Genomic DNA, 13,349 nt, shown 5'->3' with positions numbered 1-13,349 from the left:
TGGTATTTCTGCACTTTTATTTTTTTGTCAATTCAATATATACTAGGTGCTTTATGTTTGTCCCCAATACATATTAATTTAGTAAATTGCAAACGATTAATATATTATTTTAGTTTTCTCGCTCTGTAATAAGTGGATATCCCTGAGCAGAATCAGTGTTTTTTCTACTACGCTTACAATATTAGCAGTCTGAATGATAGCGAACTTTGAACCGCACGATCGCAGAACAAAGCAATGAAACTAAACAAAAACAATTGCGATTTCTTCGAAGAATTGTGATGAGGGGAAGCGGAGCAGGGAAGCTGATACCACCATGAGTAATCCCCCCTCAATGTCCACAAAAACAAAGCCAAAACGTGAGTTGCCGCCTTTTGCTGCTTGATTTCCCAACCCCAGCCCCTTGTAACTCTCAGGGAAAATGCGCAGTCGGGGGACGTCTAATCGCACCGACCTTAATAATAGTTTATTCTCATATCAGCCGCAGATTGTTTTTAGCTATTATTTAAATTGTGTCCCAGCATTGACCGACAGCTATGTAATATTAATTTGTGGAACCGTTCTGCAGTGAGGAAATACAACGAGAGTTTGCTGAAAATGCCAATGAACGATAGCCGGAATCGAAATCAATTTTAATTCGATTTCAATGGGAATGCCCTACTAGGCTAGAGTGTCATTGAGTGTTATCAGTTGGCGGGATTGCCTTTCATTTCGCTTCAGGTGCAGCTGCACTTTTCTTTAATGCGAATCTGCCAGGAACATTTGGCAATCAAGCCAACTTGGGTGCATTCGCAGTGCATTCAAAGTACTTTCAGGTGTTTTCAGCACTTTGAATCTGGAATAGCAACGAACATTGGCCCCTGATCAGTATCCAAAACAAGTAGCCGTAACGGATTGTCTGAAAACGTAATTGTTAATTGGCTCTTAACGAATCGGACTTCAGTGGGTGGAATACTTTCCAGTCAAAGTGGTCAGGGGTTGATTAAGAATCCAATCCGAAAAACCCCTGACTGAGTAATATTTAAATATTTTGCGTAACGGCAAAAGCTTATTCAAAAGCTGTGTCGGAAATTAGCTTTGCAAGGCAGAAAGAGATATCTATCTTATGAATACGAAAGAGCTTATTTCTAAAAGTGATGCCCATAACGCGCGCTTTTTAAATCGTAGAGGAAAAAAATTGTATAAAAACTTTTAAAATTATTATTTCCAGTTTTCCACTTTTCCATCATGAAAATGACGAAAAATCGACCCAAAATTACAACCCAAGATGAGTACATTTTTAGGGGATTAAACCACAATCATTTTAAAGTATGCCATTTTGAAATCGGATGTCTGCAACAAAAGTTATGGGCTTAGAAGTGCAGCTTTTAGGTCTCTTTTCAGCAAGGCCAGTTTTAGAAAATTTGGAAAGGGGTTACATTGTAAAAGTGACCAAAAATCGACCCAAAATTTCAAACCAAGATGAGTATACCGATTTTTAGGGGATTTAATCACGATCATTTTAAGGTATGCCATTTTGAAATCGGATGTCTGCAACAAAAGTTATGGGCTTAGAAGTGCAGCTTTTAGGTCATTTTTCAGCAAGGCCATTTTTAGAAAATTTGGAAAGGGGTTACATTGTAAAAGTGACCAAAACTCGACCCAAAATTTCAAACCAAGATGAGTATACAGATTTTTAGGGGATTTAATCACGATCATTTTAAGGTATGCCATTTAGAAAATTTGGAAAGCGGTTACATTGTAAAAATGACCAAAAATCGAACCAAAATCTTAAACCAAGATGAGTATACAGATTTTTAGGGGATTTAATCACGATCATTTTAAGGTATGCCATTTTGAAATCGGATGTCTGCAACAAAAGTTATGGGCTTAGAAGTGCAGCTTTTAGGTCACTTTTCAGCGAGGCCATTTTTAGTAAATTTGGAAAGGGGTTACATTGTAAACGTGACGAAAAATCGACCCAAAATTACTAATCAAGATGAGTATACAGATTTTTAGGGGATTACGCCACAATCATTTTAATGTATGCCACTTTAAAATCGGATGTCTGCAACAAAAGTTATGGGCTTAGAAGTGCAGCTTTTAGGTCATTTTTCAGCAAGGCCATTTTTAGAAAATTTGGAAAGGGGTTACATTGCAAAAGTGACCAAAACTCGACCCAAAATTTCAAACCAAGATGAGTATACAGATTTTTAGGGGATTTAATCACGTACATTTTAAGGTATGCCATTTTGAAATCGGATGTCTGCAACAAAAGTTATGGGCTTAGAAGTGCAGCTTTTAGGTCTCTTTTCAGCAAGGCCAGTTTTAGAAAATTTGGAAAGGGGTTACATTGCAAAAGTGACCAAAACTCGACCCAAAATTTCAAACCAAGATGAGTATACAGATTTTTAGGGGATTTAATCACGATCATTTTAAGGTATGCCATTTTGAAATCGGATGTCTGCAACAAAAGTTATGGGCTTAGAAGTGCAGCTTTTAGGTCTCTTTTCAGCATGGCCAGTTTTAGAAAATTTGGAAAGGGGTTACATTGTAAAAGTGACCAAAACTCGACCCAAAATTTCAAACCAAGATGAGTATACAGTATTTTTAGGGGATTTAATCACGATCATTTTAAGGTATGCCATTTTGAAATCGGATGTCTGCAACAAAAGTTATGGGCTTAGAAGTGCAGCTTTTAGGTCATTTTTCAGCAAGGCCATTTTTAGAAAATTTGGAAAGGGGTAACATTGTAAAAATGACCAAAAATCGAACCAAAATCTTAAACCAAGATGAGTATACCGATTTTTAGGGGATTTAATCACGATCATTTTAAGGTATGCCATTTTGAAATCGGATGTCTGCAACAAAAGTTATGGGCTTAGAAGTGCAGCTTTTAGGTCATTTTTCAGCAAGGCCAGTTTTAGAAAATTTGGAAAGGGGTTACATTGCAAAAGTGACCAAAACTCGACCCAAAATTTCAAACCAAGATGAGTATACAGATTTTTAGGGGATTTAATCACGATCATTTTAAGGTATGCCATTTTGAAATCGGATGTCTGCAACAAAAGTTATGGGCTTAGAAGTGCAGCTTTTAGGTCTCTTTTCAGCAAGGCCAGTTTTAGAAAATTTGGAAAGGGGTTACATTGTAAAAGTGACCAAAACTCGACCCAAAATTTCAAACCAAGATGAGTATACAGTATTTTTAGGGGATTTAATCACGATCATTTTAAGGTATGCCATTTTGAAATCGGATGTCTGCAACAAAAGTTATGGGCTTAGAAGTGCAGCTTTTAGGTCATTTTTCAGCAAGGCCATTTTTAGAAAATTTGGAAAGGGGTAACATTGTAAAAATGACCAAAAATCGAACCAAAATCTTAAACCAAGATGAGTATACCGATTTTTAGGGGATTTAATCACGATCATTTTAAAGTATGCCATTTTGAAATCGGATGTCTGCAACAAAAGTTATGGGCTTAGAAGTGCAGCTTTTAGGTCATTTTGTCAGCAAGGCCATTTTCAGAAAATTTGGAAAGGGGTTACATTGTAAAAGTGACCAAAACTCGACCCAAAATTTCAAACCAAGATGAGTATACAGTATTTTTAGGGGATTTAATCACGATCATTTTAAGGTATGCCATTTTGAAATCGGATGTCTGCAACAAAAGTTATGGGCTTAGAAGTGCAGCTTTTAGGTCATTTTTCAGCAAGGCCATTTTTAGAAAATTTGGAAAGGGGTTACATTGTAAAAATGACCAAAAATCGAACCAAAATCTTAAACCAAGATGAGTATACAGATTTTTAGGGGATTTAATCACGTACATTTTAAGGTATGCCATTTTGAAATCGGATGTCTGCAACAAAAGTTATGGGCTTAGAAGTGCAGCTTTTAGGTCTCTTTTCAGCAAGGCCAGTTTTAGAAAATTTGGAAAGGGGTTACATTGCAAAAGTGACCAAAACTCGACCCAAAATTTCAAACCAAGATGAGTATACAGATTTTTAGGGGATTTAATCACGATCATTTTAAGGTATGCCATTTTGAAATCGGATGTCTGCAACAAAAGTTATGGGCTTAGAAGTGCAGCTTTTAGGTCTCTTTTCAGCAAGGCCAGTTTTAGAAAATTTGGAAAGGGGTTACATTGCAAAAGTGACCAAAACTCGACCCAAAATTTCAAACCAAGATGAGTATACAGATTTTTAGGGGATTTAATCACGATCATTTTAAGGTATGCCATTTTGAAATCGGATGTCTGCAACAAAAGTTATGGGCTTAGAAGTGCAGCTTTTAGGTCTCTTTTCAGCAAGGCCAGTTTTAGAAAATTTGGAAAGGGGTTACATTGTAAAAGTGACCAAAACTCGACCCAAAATTTCAAACCAAGATGAGTATACAGATTTTTAGGGGATTTAATCACGATCATTTTAAGGTATGCCATTTTGAAATCGGATGTCTGCAACAAAAGTTATGGGCTTAGAAGTGCAGCTTTTAGGTCATTTTGTCAGCAAGGCCATTTTCAGAAAATTTGGAAAGGGGTTACATTGTAAAAGTGACCAAAACTCGACCCAAAATTTCAAACCAAGATGAGTATACAGTATTTTTAGGGGATTTAATCACGATCATTTTAAGGTATGCCATTTTGAAATCGGATGTCTGCAACAAAAGTTATGGGCTTAGAAGTGCAGCTTTTAGGTCTCTTTTCAGCAAGGCCATTTTTAGAAAATTTGGAAAGGGGTAACATTGTAAAAATGACCAAAAATCGAACCAAAATCTTAAACCAAGATGAGTATACCGATTTTTAGGGGATTTAATCACGATCATTTTAAGGTATGCCATTTTGAAATCGGATGTCTGCAACAAAAGTTATGGGCTTAGAAGTGCAGCTTTTAGGTCTCTTTTCAGCAAGGCCAGTTTTAGAAAATTTGGAAAGGGGTTACATTGCAAAAGTGACCAAAACTCGACCCAAAATTTCAAACCAAGATGAGTATACAGATTTTTAGGGGATTTAATCACGATCATTTTAAGGTATGCCATTTTGAAATCGGATGTCTGCAACAAAAGTTATGGGCTTAGAAGTGCAGCTTTTAGGTCACTTTTCTGCGAGGTGATTTTTAGAAAATTTGGAAAGGGGTTACATTGTAAAAATGACGAAAAATCGACCCAAAAATGCAAGCCAAGATGAAAATAAAAAAGTTATGGACAAATAATCCACCTTCCTGCAAAAGTATATAATTCACCATTCCCTCCAATTAAAAACTCAATCCAAGTTTATTTTTAATTTATTTTGTTCTCGAATTCGGTTAGTTACATTATAAATATTAGAGTTTATTGTACAGATAGCAGCTAGACGTATATTAAAAGTCAGATTTCCACGGACTGGTGCGCGATGAACAACCTCCCCTCCCTCTCTTAATTTCACTGGCCAACCTGTTCGCTGCCAAATTGCCAGCGGATCTGGAGCAATCCTCAGGTGGACTGGCGTATCTTGATGCTGTCCCGATCCCGCTCCTGTTCGTCGCTGTCGCAGTCGCCGCTCTCCGCCGTGTCCTCATCCTCCCCAGCGGAACTATCCTTGGCGAACAGATGCCTTAGGCAGCTCCGCTTCACGTATAAAAAAGCGCACAGTGCGCAGAGCAGGAAGATCACACCCACGGAACTCCCGATGATCAGGGCCCGCACTTTCCGCTGCGAGGGAACGTCGATGAGGAGTTCATGGCTGGGCACCGACAGCTGGGTGCTGGTTCCCACGGCCATGACCTGCACCTTGAACAGGGTGTCCTCCTTGAGGTGGCGCAACTGGTAGAAGTTGTCGAAGGTCTCCGCATGGCCGATGAGGAAGTGCTCCGGCTCCTTCCACCAGCGGACGGCGTACAGTCTGAGTCCTTCCAGGCCCTGGGTGGGATGCTCCCAGTGCAGTAGCCAGCCCTGCTGGTTGCTTATGGCAGTGAGGTTCCAAGGTGCCCCCAATCCTCCGGCAGGTGCAGTGACCTGACCCAGATCATGTTGCAGCTGCTGGGCATCAAAGTCTTCCGCTTTTATTGGAGATGCTTTAAAGATATCACATATTTATTATATATTTTTAAGGATGAAAAAATCTATCTTACGCAGCGTTTCGAAGCGGAACTGTTTGCTAAACATTCCATCGCCGTGCTTGTCCTGGCTTAGCACCATGAATTCGTATTCCTTTCCCGGCTGCAAGTGCTGCACAGTGGCCTCCATTACTTTTTTGTCCATCAGGCGGAGAGTTCGCCACTCGGGAGCTTCCATTAGTCGGTACCACACTGTGTACTCCAGATTGGGGCGAAGGTAACCTAAGATAGGAAATAAATTATAAATTTAGAATAATAACTTGATTTTATAAACTTAAACTAGAATACCCTTTGCAAGAACCTACAAGTAATGTTAATGTTCTGTTTTTCAATTGTGATATGAACCATAAGATAAAGTGATAAAGCCCTTTAGTCTTACCCATTAAACTTAAGTTACGTGCCTCTCTGATCCTATCAACGAAATACCCCCTACTCAGTTTTCCATTCACCGGTGGCATATGGCCTCTGTCCAGTGCCACGCCCAATTACACCCTTTTTCTCACCTGGCTGCCAGCGTATGGTGATGCAGGTCTCCGTGCTGTTGGCCGTGAGATTGTACGGCGCCCGCGGTGCGGTGTTCTCAATCATGAGCTCGGCCTCCGCCGTGATGGTGGCCGCCTCGTTGGTGGCGGAGCACTCGTACATCCCCCGATCCCCTTCCACCAAACCCGCGATGGTCAGGTTGCCGCCGCTGAGACTGAACCTGTCCGCCGGCAAAGGCTGCCCGTCTTTCTGCAAATTAGTCGGGAGCGAAACGAGAGTCAAAAATCCGGAGCGAAAATCACAGCCACACAGAAAGGAAAATGTGATGGACAATGTTTAATATGGTATCTGGTACTAATAGAATATTAATTTAATTTAAAATCAAAATTATTTGCTTTTGCTATCAATATAATTTAAATGGAACTACAATGTAGCAAAATAACAAAAATAGTATAACAATTTAAAAGCAACCAAACTTCACAAATGAGCAAATGGATTTAAAATGTATACTTTTAACTTGCAAGTATCAACCTTATTTATGATATGATATCGACCTTATTTTTCTCTGTGCATGAGCAGGTAGTAGTGGCAGTATGCATAATTAAAAATGCAATCAAGTGAAACTGCACGCTCACTCCCCGTTAGCCATTACCATTTTCCCCCGGCCTTTTGCCATTTTTAGGGAGTGCAAAATGACAATACGGACTCACCCTGCTCCAGACAATGGAGGGCCGATTGTTTCCGTCCCGGTCGATGGCTTCGCAGGGCAGCTCGGCCGCCTCGCCCAGCTTCTGGATGTAGATGGCCTTGGGCGTGACGCTGAAGATGGGCGGACGGAGCACAATCACGCTGATGACGGGCGATGGTCCGTCCGTGCCGAGGTCGTTGTAGGGCGTGCACGTGTAGCTGCCGGCGTGGTTCTCGTCCACCTTGGCGAAGAACAGGCTGCCGTTCATCTTGTAGAATACCCCGGGCACGTTGTACGAGTCGAACAGGAGGCCGTCCTTCTCCCAGCGCAGATTCTTCAGCGGCGGATTCGCCCGGAAGTGGCAATCGAGCACGGCGGGCTGGCCATACGGCAGGTAAACCTCCGGCGGGGCGTAAATCACCTTGGCCTTATCTGGAAATTGCAGTTAAATACATTTAATTTTATTTGGGGATAAATGAAACAGATTTTAAATGGTTATTTAATGGTATATTACAGATTAATAAAATACATTTAATTTTATTTGGGGGTAAATTAAACAGATTTAAGACGGTTATATAATGGTATATTACAGATTAAGTATTTTTGATTGAATAAATTGTGCCTTCCACATCAATACTCATACAAAAAAACGTTCTTTTCTGATTGACCAGGAGAGTAACCAGGTTTTAGATTGAATATCAATGGCTTATCATTTAAATATCTAGTAGACCAACTATCCCCAATTCTTCCACTCACATTGTATATTGAGAAAGGCCTTGGCCGTCTGCAGTTCGCCCTCGCTGTTGCGCACCTTGCACTCGTACTCGCCCAGATCACTCATCATGGTGGGATCGATGCTGAGGCTGCCGTCGGGACCCATGTAGGATCGCCTCACCAGATCCTGGACCTCCTGCAGCAGCACACCGTCCTTGTACCAGGAGGCCTGCGAGTTGTCCGGATACTTCATCACGCAGTGGAAGAAGGCGGTCTGGCCCTCCTGGATGGTCTGGTTGACCGGCGGGATGCGGATGAGGGAGCCACCCTGGACCGCCAAGTGGTAGGCCGTCCCATTGTTCCGAACCGAGGGCGAGCGATTGGGGAAGCTTACTTGGCAGTGGTACCAGCCCTGGTCGGATTCCCGGATGGCGGTCAGATTGACGGAGGCTCTTCCAAACTCCGGATGGTTTTCCACCAGGTGCAGTCGGCCGTTGAAGAGCTCATTGGTGGAGGTCTCCTGTTCGTACCAGGTGAATATTTTCTTGCTCTGTCGGTCCACAAAATATGGAATGTTAGCGTTAGAAAGTGTATGTATTAGTGTTTATTTCAGTTACCATCTATCTAAAATAGGCTTTATAAAATAGATTTAAAAAATAGATTTTTATAAGGAAACATATTTCTTTCATGCAATGAATATTTGTTGTAAATGCCAGCTAAACTATAAAATGACAATGGAAATTGCAACTCTTGAGTACGAAATACCTAAATAGAAATTTTGTATGTACGGTTATGATTTGGCTCCGCCATCTCGGCTGCAATTGCAGTTGTAAATCACAAGCAATGCGGAATCTATATAGAACACGCCCACACATATACACACCCACACACACACACTTGCTCTCTGTAACAGTTAATGTCAGACGTGTGTGCGATTGTTTATGCCCCCGAATTCTCCCCATGCGCCATTATAATTTTCGCAAACTCCCGCTGAGCCCGTACAACAGTACCACCTCCCCCCCCTTTTTGGGTCCCCTCCCCTTGACCATGATTGTGACGTGGCACAGCGGTGGCCAACGGCTTTGAAAGGCCCCCAAAACCCCACAAGAATAACAATAACCGGGAAAGGGAAGGGGAAAGGGGGTGTGGGCCCCACGCCGCTACTTTGTTGACAAATTTAAATGGGCTCACGTGGCGCGGCGCACTTGAAGTGCTCAATGCTAACTCGCCCCTGAAATAGGATTTGAATTTAATTCGAAAGGCCCATCGTACTAGGAAACACCGAAGATTGTCTAAGGCTACCACAAGATTTTAGTATATCTTTAGTAAAACCTACTTAAATAAAATAACAATATTTAATCAGCTCAAAAACTGAATTTATAATGTCTTTATAGAACGGATTACACTGTCTAGTTTGATAGGTGACTTAAATAATTAGGTTAATAGCGCCACAATGATTTAATTTAATATTTTGACAGTGCATGATTTTGGATTTGTTAACTAGTTGTGACAGCTTTTAAAAGCATTAACTGTCCAGTTTGATAAGTAGCCTTGTTATCTTTATGCAATGATAATAAAAAACTTTATGCAATAAATTGATTTGGTGCTATAAACGATTTATAGGTTTAACTTTCTAAAGCAGTGTGCAATTGTAATTTTTTTTGGTATGAGAAATATTTTTAATCTCTTAACGAAAAATTCGAGGAGAGCTAATTATTTAGTTTGTATATATTTTTTTCTAAATACAATCTAAATTATATTTTGCATTGCTTGTGGCTATCAAAGGCCAAACCTTTATAAAACAATATTTTTTTAGCCTATATGAAAAATGATGAGCCGTGCTTTGGATTATGGCTGAATAATAATTCAATTTTTTTTGTTTTGCTTTGTGGTGTTTTGCCTAGTGGCGTATTAAATTATTTTTGTTTTAATTAATACTGAATATATTTGTCAATATTTATTTAATAAATGGCCTGGTAATTATACATAGGGCGTAAAAAACTGTAATATTAAACAGAATATGTTTGCGTTGCATCATATGGCAAAAAGGAGGAAAAAACTGCGCTGGGCTTAAATTATTTAAATGCAATGGAATCGGCTGCGGTCGCTGGCCGCTGGCCGCTGTTCTAATTGCTCTGGCACACACATTTTTATGCTCGCATTGTTTGCGCACTTGACTTTCGTCTATATGTGCACTATATGTTATTTTATTTGCCGGGTTAGGACTGTCACACCCCATAAACCGCATGCTAGGGATTCAGTTTTCCCGGTTATTGATAGCCTCCGACCGCAAAAGCAGCTGTGCCATGGGATACGTTTAATTGTGTGCTGCTTCTACATCGGATGCAGTGGGTGTCAGTTGATCTATTGACATTAGGTTTGTGCTTTAATTGAGATCGGGAAACAGTCATCAAGATGCACCGTCTGGCATCAATGTCACCCACATCGCATCGCCGTTTTATGGGTTTCATGGGTTTGAATGGGGGGAAAAACAAAGCCAACCGCCTTGAGTAGATTATGGTGCACTCAAGATCCGCCTACCTATCCTAACCCATAACTACGATTATGTGCACCCAACTGTGTGTCAAGTGTCGTCTGCCGCCGCACACACATTTATCAGCATTATCTAACAAATTACAAACGTAACTTGATTTATCCGGTAATTTTGCCGTCGTTGCGGCGCGAAAATTTGCAACCCAGCCTCGCGATGGCCGTGAAAGTCGTTCTACAATTCAGAATACGTTTGCAGACAGACATTAAAACATATATAGCATGTATGGAAACTGAATTGCCATAAATCAGGCAGATTATGCATATATTCCCGTGGACTCTATTCCCGCGTACGAATTTGTTTAATTATCCGACATTCCATAGTGGAGAAAAACCTATTTCGAGCGCTATTAAAGTGTATCCATCAAAATGACATCATGACCCGCTGACCGAGTGGATTAAAAGCATAAAAACACAATGGGAAAAGGGGAGTGACCAGCGAGAAAAAGCGGAACCAAATCCAAATAAGAGCAGAGTGGCAGAAGTAAATTAAGCGGGCATCCAAACAGCTAAAAACATAACCGGTACGTCCCGCGATTACCGACGGGAATACTATACATATATGTGAATAAAACTAAGGGTCAGGGGTCAGGGGTATAAGGAGGTCCAAAACTGATGACCACTGATGACGAGCGTGTGCTGTGAATAGTAATTCACTCGATTATTTTCTGTCCGTCGCAACGGATTGTCTGCGAGGATTGCAATGAATTTGCAATTGAATTAAATTGCATTACTCACAGTTGTCAACAAAATGCCAGCCATTCAATTCGATTGAATCCAATTGAAATTGATTTCAACTGGTTCACTTACCCCGCTGTCTTTGATGTCACACTTCACATTGACACTCTTCGCGTCTGCGTTTTGTTTTTGCCGCGATGTGTTGGTAATTTGAAGTGTTTGTGATACTGAAATCTGTTCTCGGCGCGTTAAATTAAATTTAAATGCCGAAGCGGAAGCGAACGGAGGACTGGAATGCAGTCAGTCAGCCAGGATGCGGCCCCGATCGACTGCATGTGGTTGCGCTTTAATTAGTAGCCAAGGGCGGAGACCCACCAACACGACCACCCCGACCACCTCGACCACCCTTCGCCGCGTGGGGAGCCACCCCCACTGGCACAGCTATTGCACTTATTGCAACGCAACGGCAGACTGCACTTGTCAAAAAAAATATAGCCATGTAACCGAAAATGGCATAATAAAAACAATGTTTAACTTAGGGGTAAGGGTGATTTAAAGATTTAGAGATGAAATTAAGATACTCGTTGATTAAATTTTAATTTCTTAAATTTCTTATCTGAAAAACATTGTTATTTTAGAAAATGGTTAACTAAAACACAGTGCAAATATCTCATGCATAGAAATAAAATAGCACTCTTGATAACACTTGATTTGGCAATTAAAACTATTACCCAAGGAATCTACATATTTAAAGCTTATTCTTTCTTAATCTATTATTTCATATAATGTAAAAAAAATGTGTTATTTAAAATTTGTAGGAAGTAAAATTATAGCTTTAAAGTAAGCCGCAGATTAATATATTAATAAATTTTCGGTTTCCAATAATGTTTCATATCCCCCATAGTTTCGAAATTTATTTACACTAATTATATATTTTTAATCACTAAACTGGTTGTTTTATAAGTCCGTTATTAGTGTGCAAAATAGGTTTTGGCCGCCATTCTCCCAGTGCGGTCGTAAAATCCGACCCTTTTAATGAATGTGAGAGCCGCGTTCCATGCTGCGCTGCACCAGCAACGGCCAGCAGACGTAATTAAGGCTAACCAAGCATTCCGGACTGAACCTGGCCTCCCACAGTCAGTCAGTCAGTCAGCCGAAGTCCGGGATGCGGGATGCGGGGTGCGGGATGCGGGGTCCAGGCCACCTACGTGTCTGATAAATTAATAATTTCGACAATTTCATTTAAGAACTGCGTGCGCGTCGGCGTGAGCCATAAATAAATAAGTGAGCACGAACAGATAAGAAAAACCTTGCCATTACATATTTCGAATCATTTCGCACTCTTATAGTTGGATAATATTCTTGGCCACTGTTTCCGTTCCAAAATAACAATCCAAAAGATAACCAAATCATATCATATTTCTCTAAGTGGACTGGCACTTACATCCTTGCTCCACTGCACCAAGTACGGAATGGGGGCATCGAAGGGGAAGTCGATGTAGCAATTGAAGACCACGTGGGAGCCAACTTTGGCCTCCAAGTTGGTCTGCCGTCGGTGGTCGCGGGCACCGCTCGTACAGGATACACTCATTAAGAAGATCGCCAGAAGAGCCAGCACCGATGATCGGCATTGCCTGAATGTTCTGCTGCGTTTCGCTGGCATTTTAAAAAATACTCTTACGATGGATCTGCACTTGCACTCGCTCACTCACGCGCGGTGTCTTGCATAATGTTTCCGCGTTGCCAGAATGCGCAAAATCAAATTAAAACCCAACCTGAAATCAGGTCAATTGGCCCTAAACGAAGCGGAGCTCTCTTGAGGAATTCGGATTTTCTAAGGCGCACGAAACCCGATCCGCTGTTTACTATATCTTTGTGCGCAGTTCCGTTCGGGTATATGACGGGTATGTTGAGGCGGTATTTCGAGGGTCCCGAACTGAACAGAGCGGCTGGAGAAGCGCTACTGAACACCGAGACCGAATCGAGATCAGACTGCAGAACGAGTGACAGATGAGGCCGAGCTTTTGTGGGGAAAAATGCTACACAGAAAGAAGAATGTAGAAACAAAGATCACAATATCTTTTAGCAAAAAAAAATAATATAAGTTAAATTAGGGCTAGTCAAAATACTCACATACTTTCAATATTGGAATTATCGAAATACCTACATACTTTGA

The 13,349-nt window shown here is 40.9% G+C and overlaps 1 protein-coding gene across 1 annotated transcript; it reads right to left on the bottom strand.

Annotated features, from left to right (window-relative positions):
* Nucleotides 1–5,232: 5,232 nt before the first annotated feature.
* On the bottom strand, nt 5,233–13,125 carry LOC108043399 (protein borderless). The gene is made up of 6 exons (XM_044459705.1): nt 12,618–13,125; nt 7,988–8,495; nt 7,254–7,663; nt 6,564–6,792; nt 6,076–6,282; nt 5,233–6,018 (listed from the first exon to the last, which is right to left on the bottom strand). The coding sequence occupies exons 1-6, from the start codon at nt 12,834–12,836 to the stop codon at nt 5,438–5,440; spliced, it is 2,154 nt and encodes a 717-aa protein (XP_044315640.1). The 5' UTR covers nt 12,837–13,125; the 3' UTR covers nt 5,233–5,437.
* Between the last annotated feature and the right edge of the window lie 224 nt (nt 13,126–13,349).

The sequence above is a fragment of the Drosophila rhopaloa genome, unplaced genomic scaffold (genome assembly GCF_018152115.1).
Source record: "Drosophila rhopaloa isolate 14029-0021.01 unplaced genomic scaffold, ASM1815211v1 contig_2, whole genome shotgun sequence".
Classification (NCBI taxonomy): domain Eukaryota; kingdom Metazoa; phylum Arthropoda; class Insecta; order Diptera; family Drosophilidae; genus Drosophila; species Drosophila rhopaloa.
Note: the sequence above shows the minus strand (reverse complement) of the source record. Positions and strands in the feature narration are given on the sequence as shown.

Bases quoted from the DNA above. Each gene is read 5' to 3' on its own strand.
- LOC108043399 (XM_044459705.1), bottom strand. From the start codon at position 12,836: ATGCCAGCGAAACGCAGCAGAACATTCAGGCAATGCCGATCATCGGTG. The intron at 8,496-12,617 runs GTAAGTGCCAGT...GTGGACCGACAG, and splicing joins TGGTGCAGTGGAGCAAGGAT to AGCAAGAAAATATTCACCTG. The intron at 6,283-6,563 runs GTGAGAAAAAGG...TTCCTATCTTAG, and splicing joins CACCATACGCTGGCAGCCAG to GTTACCTTCGCCCCAATCTG.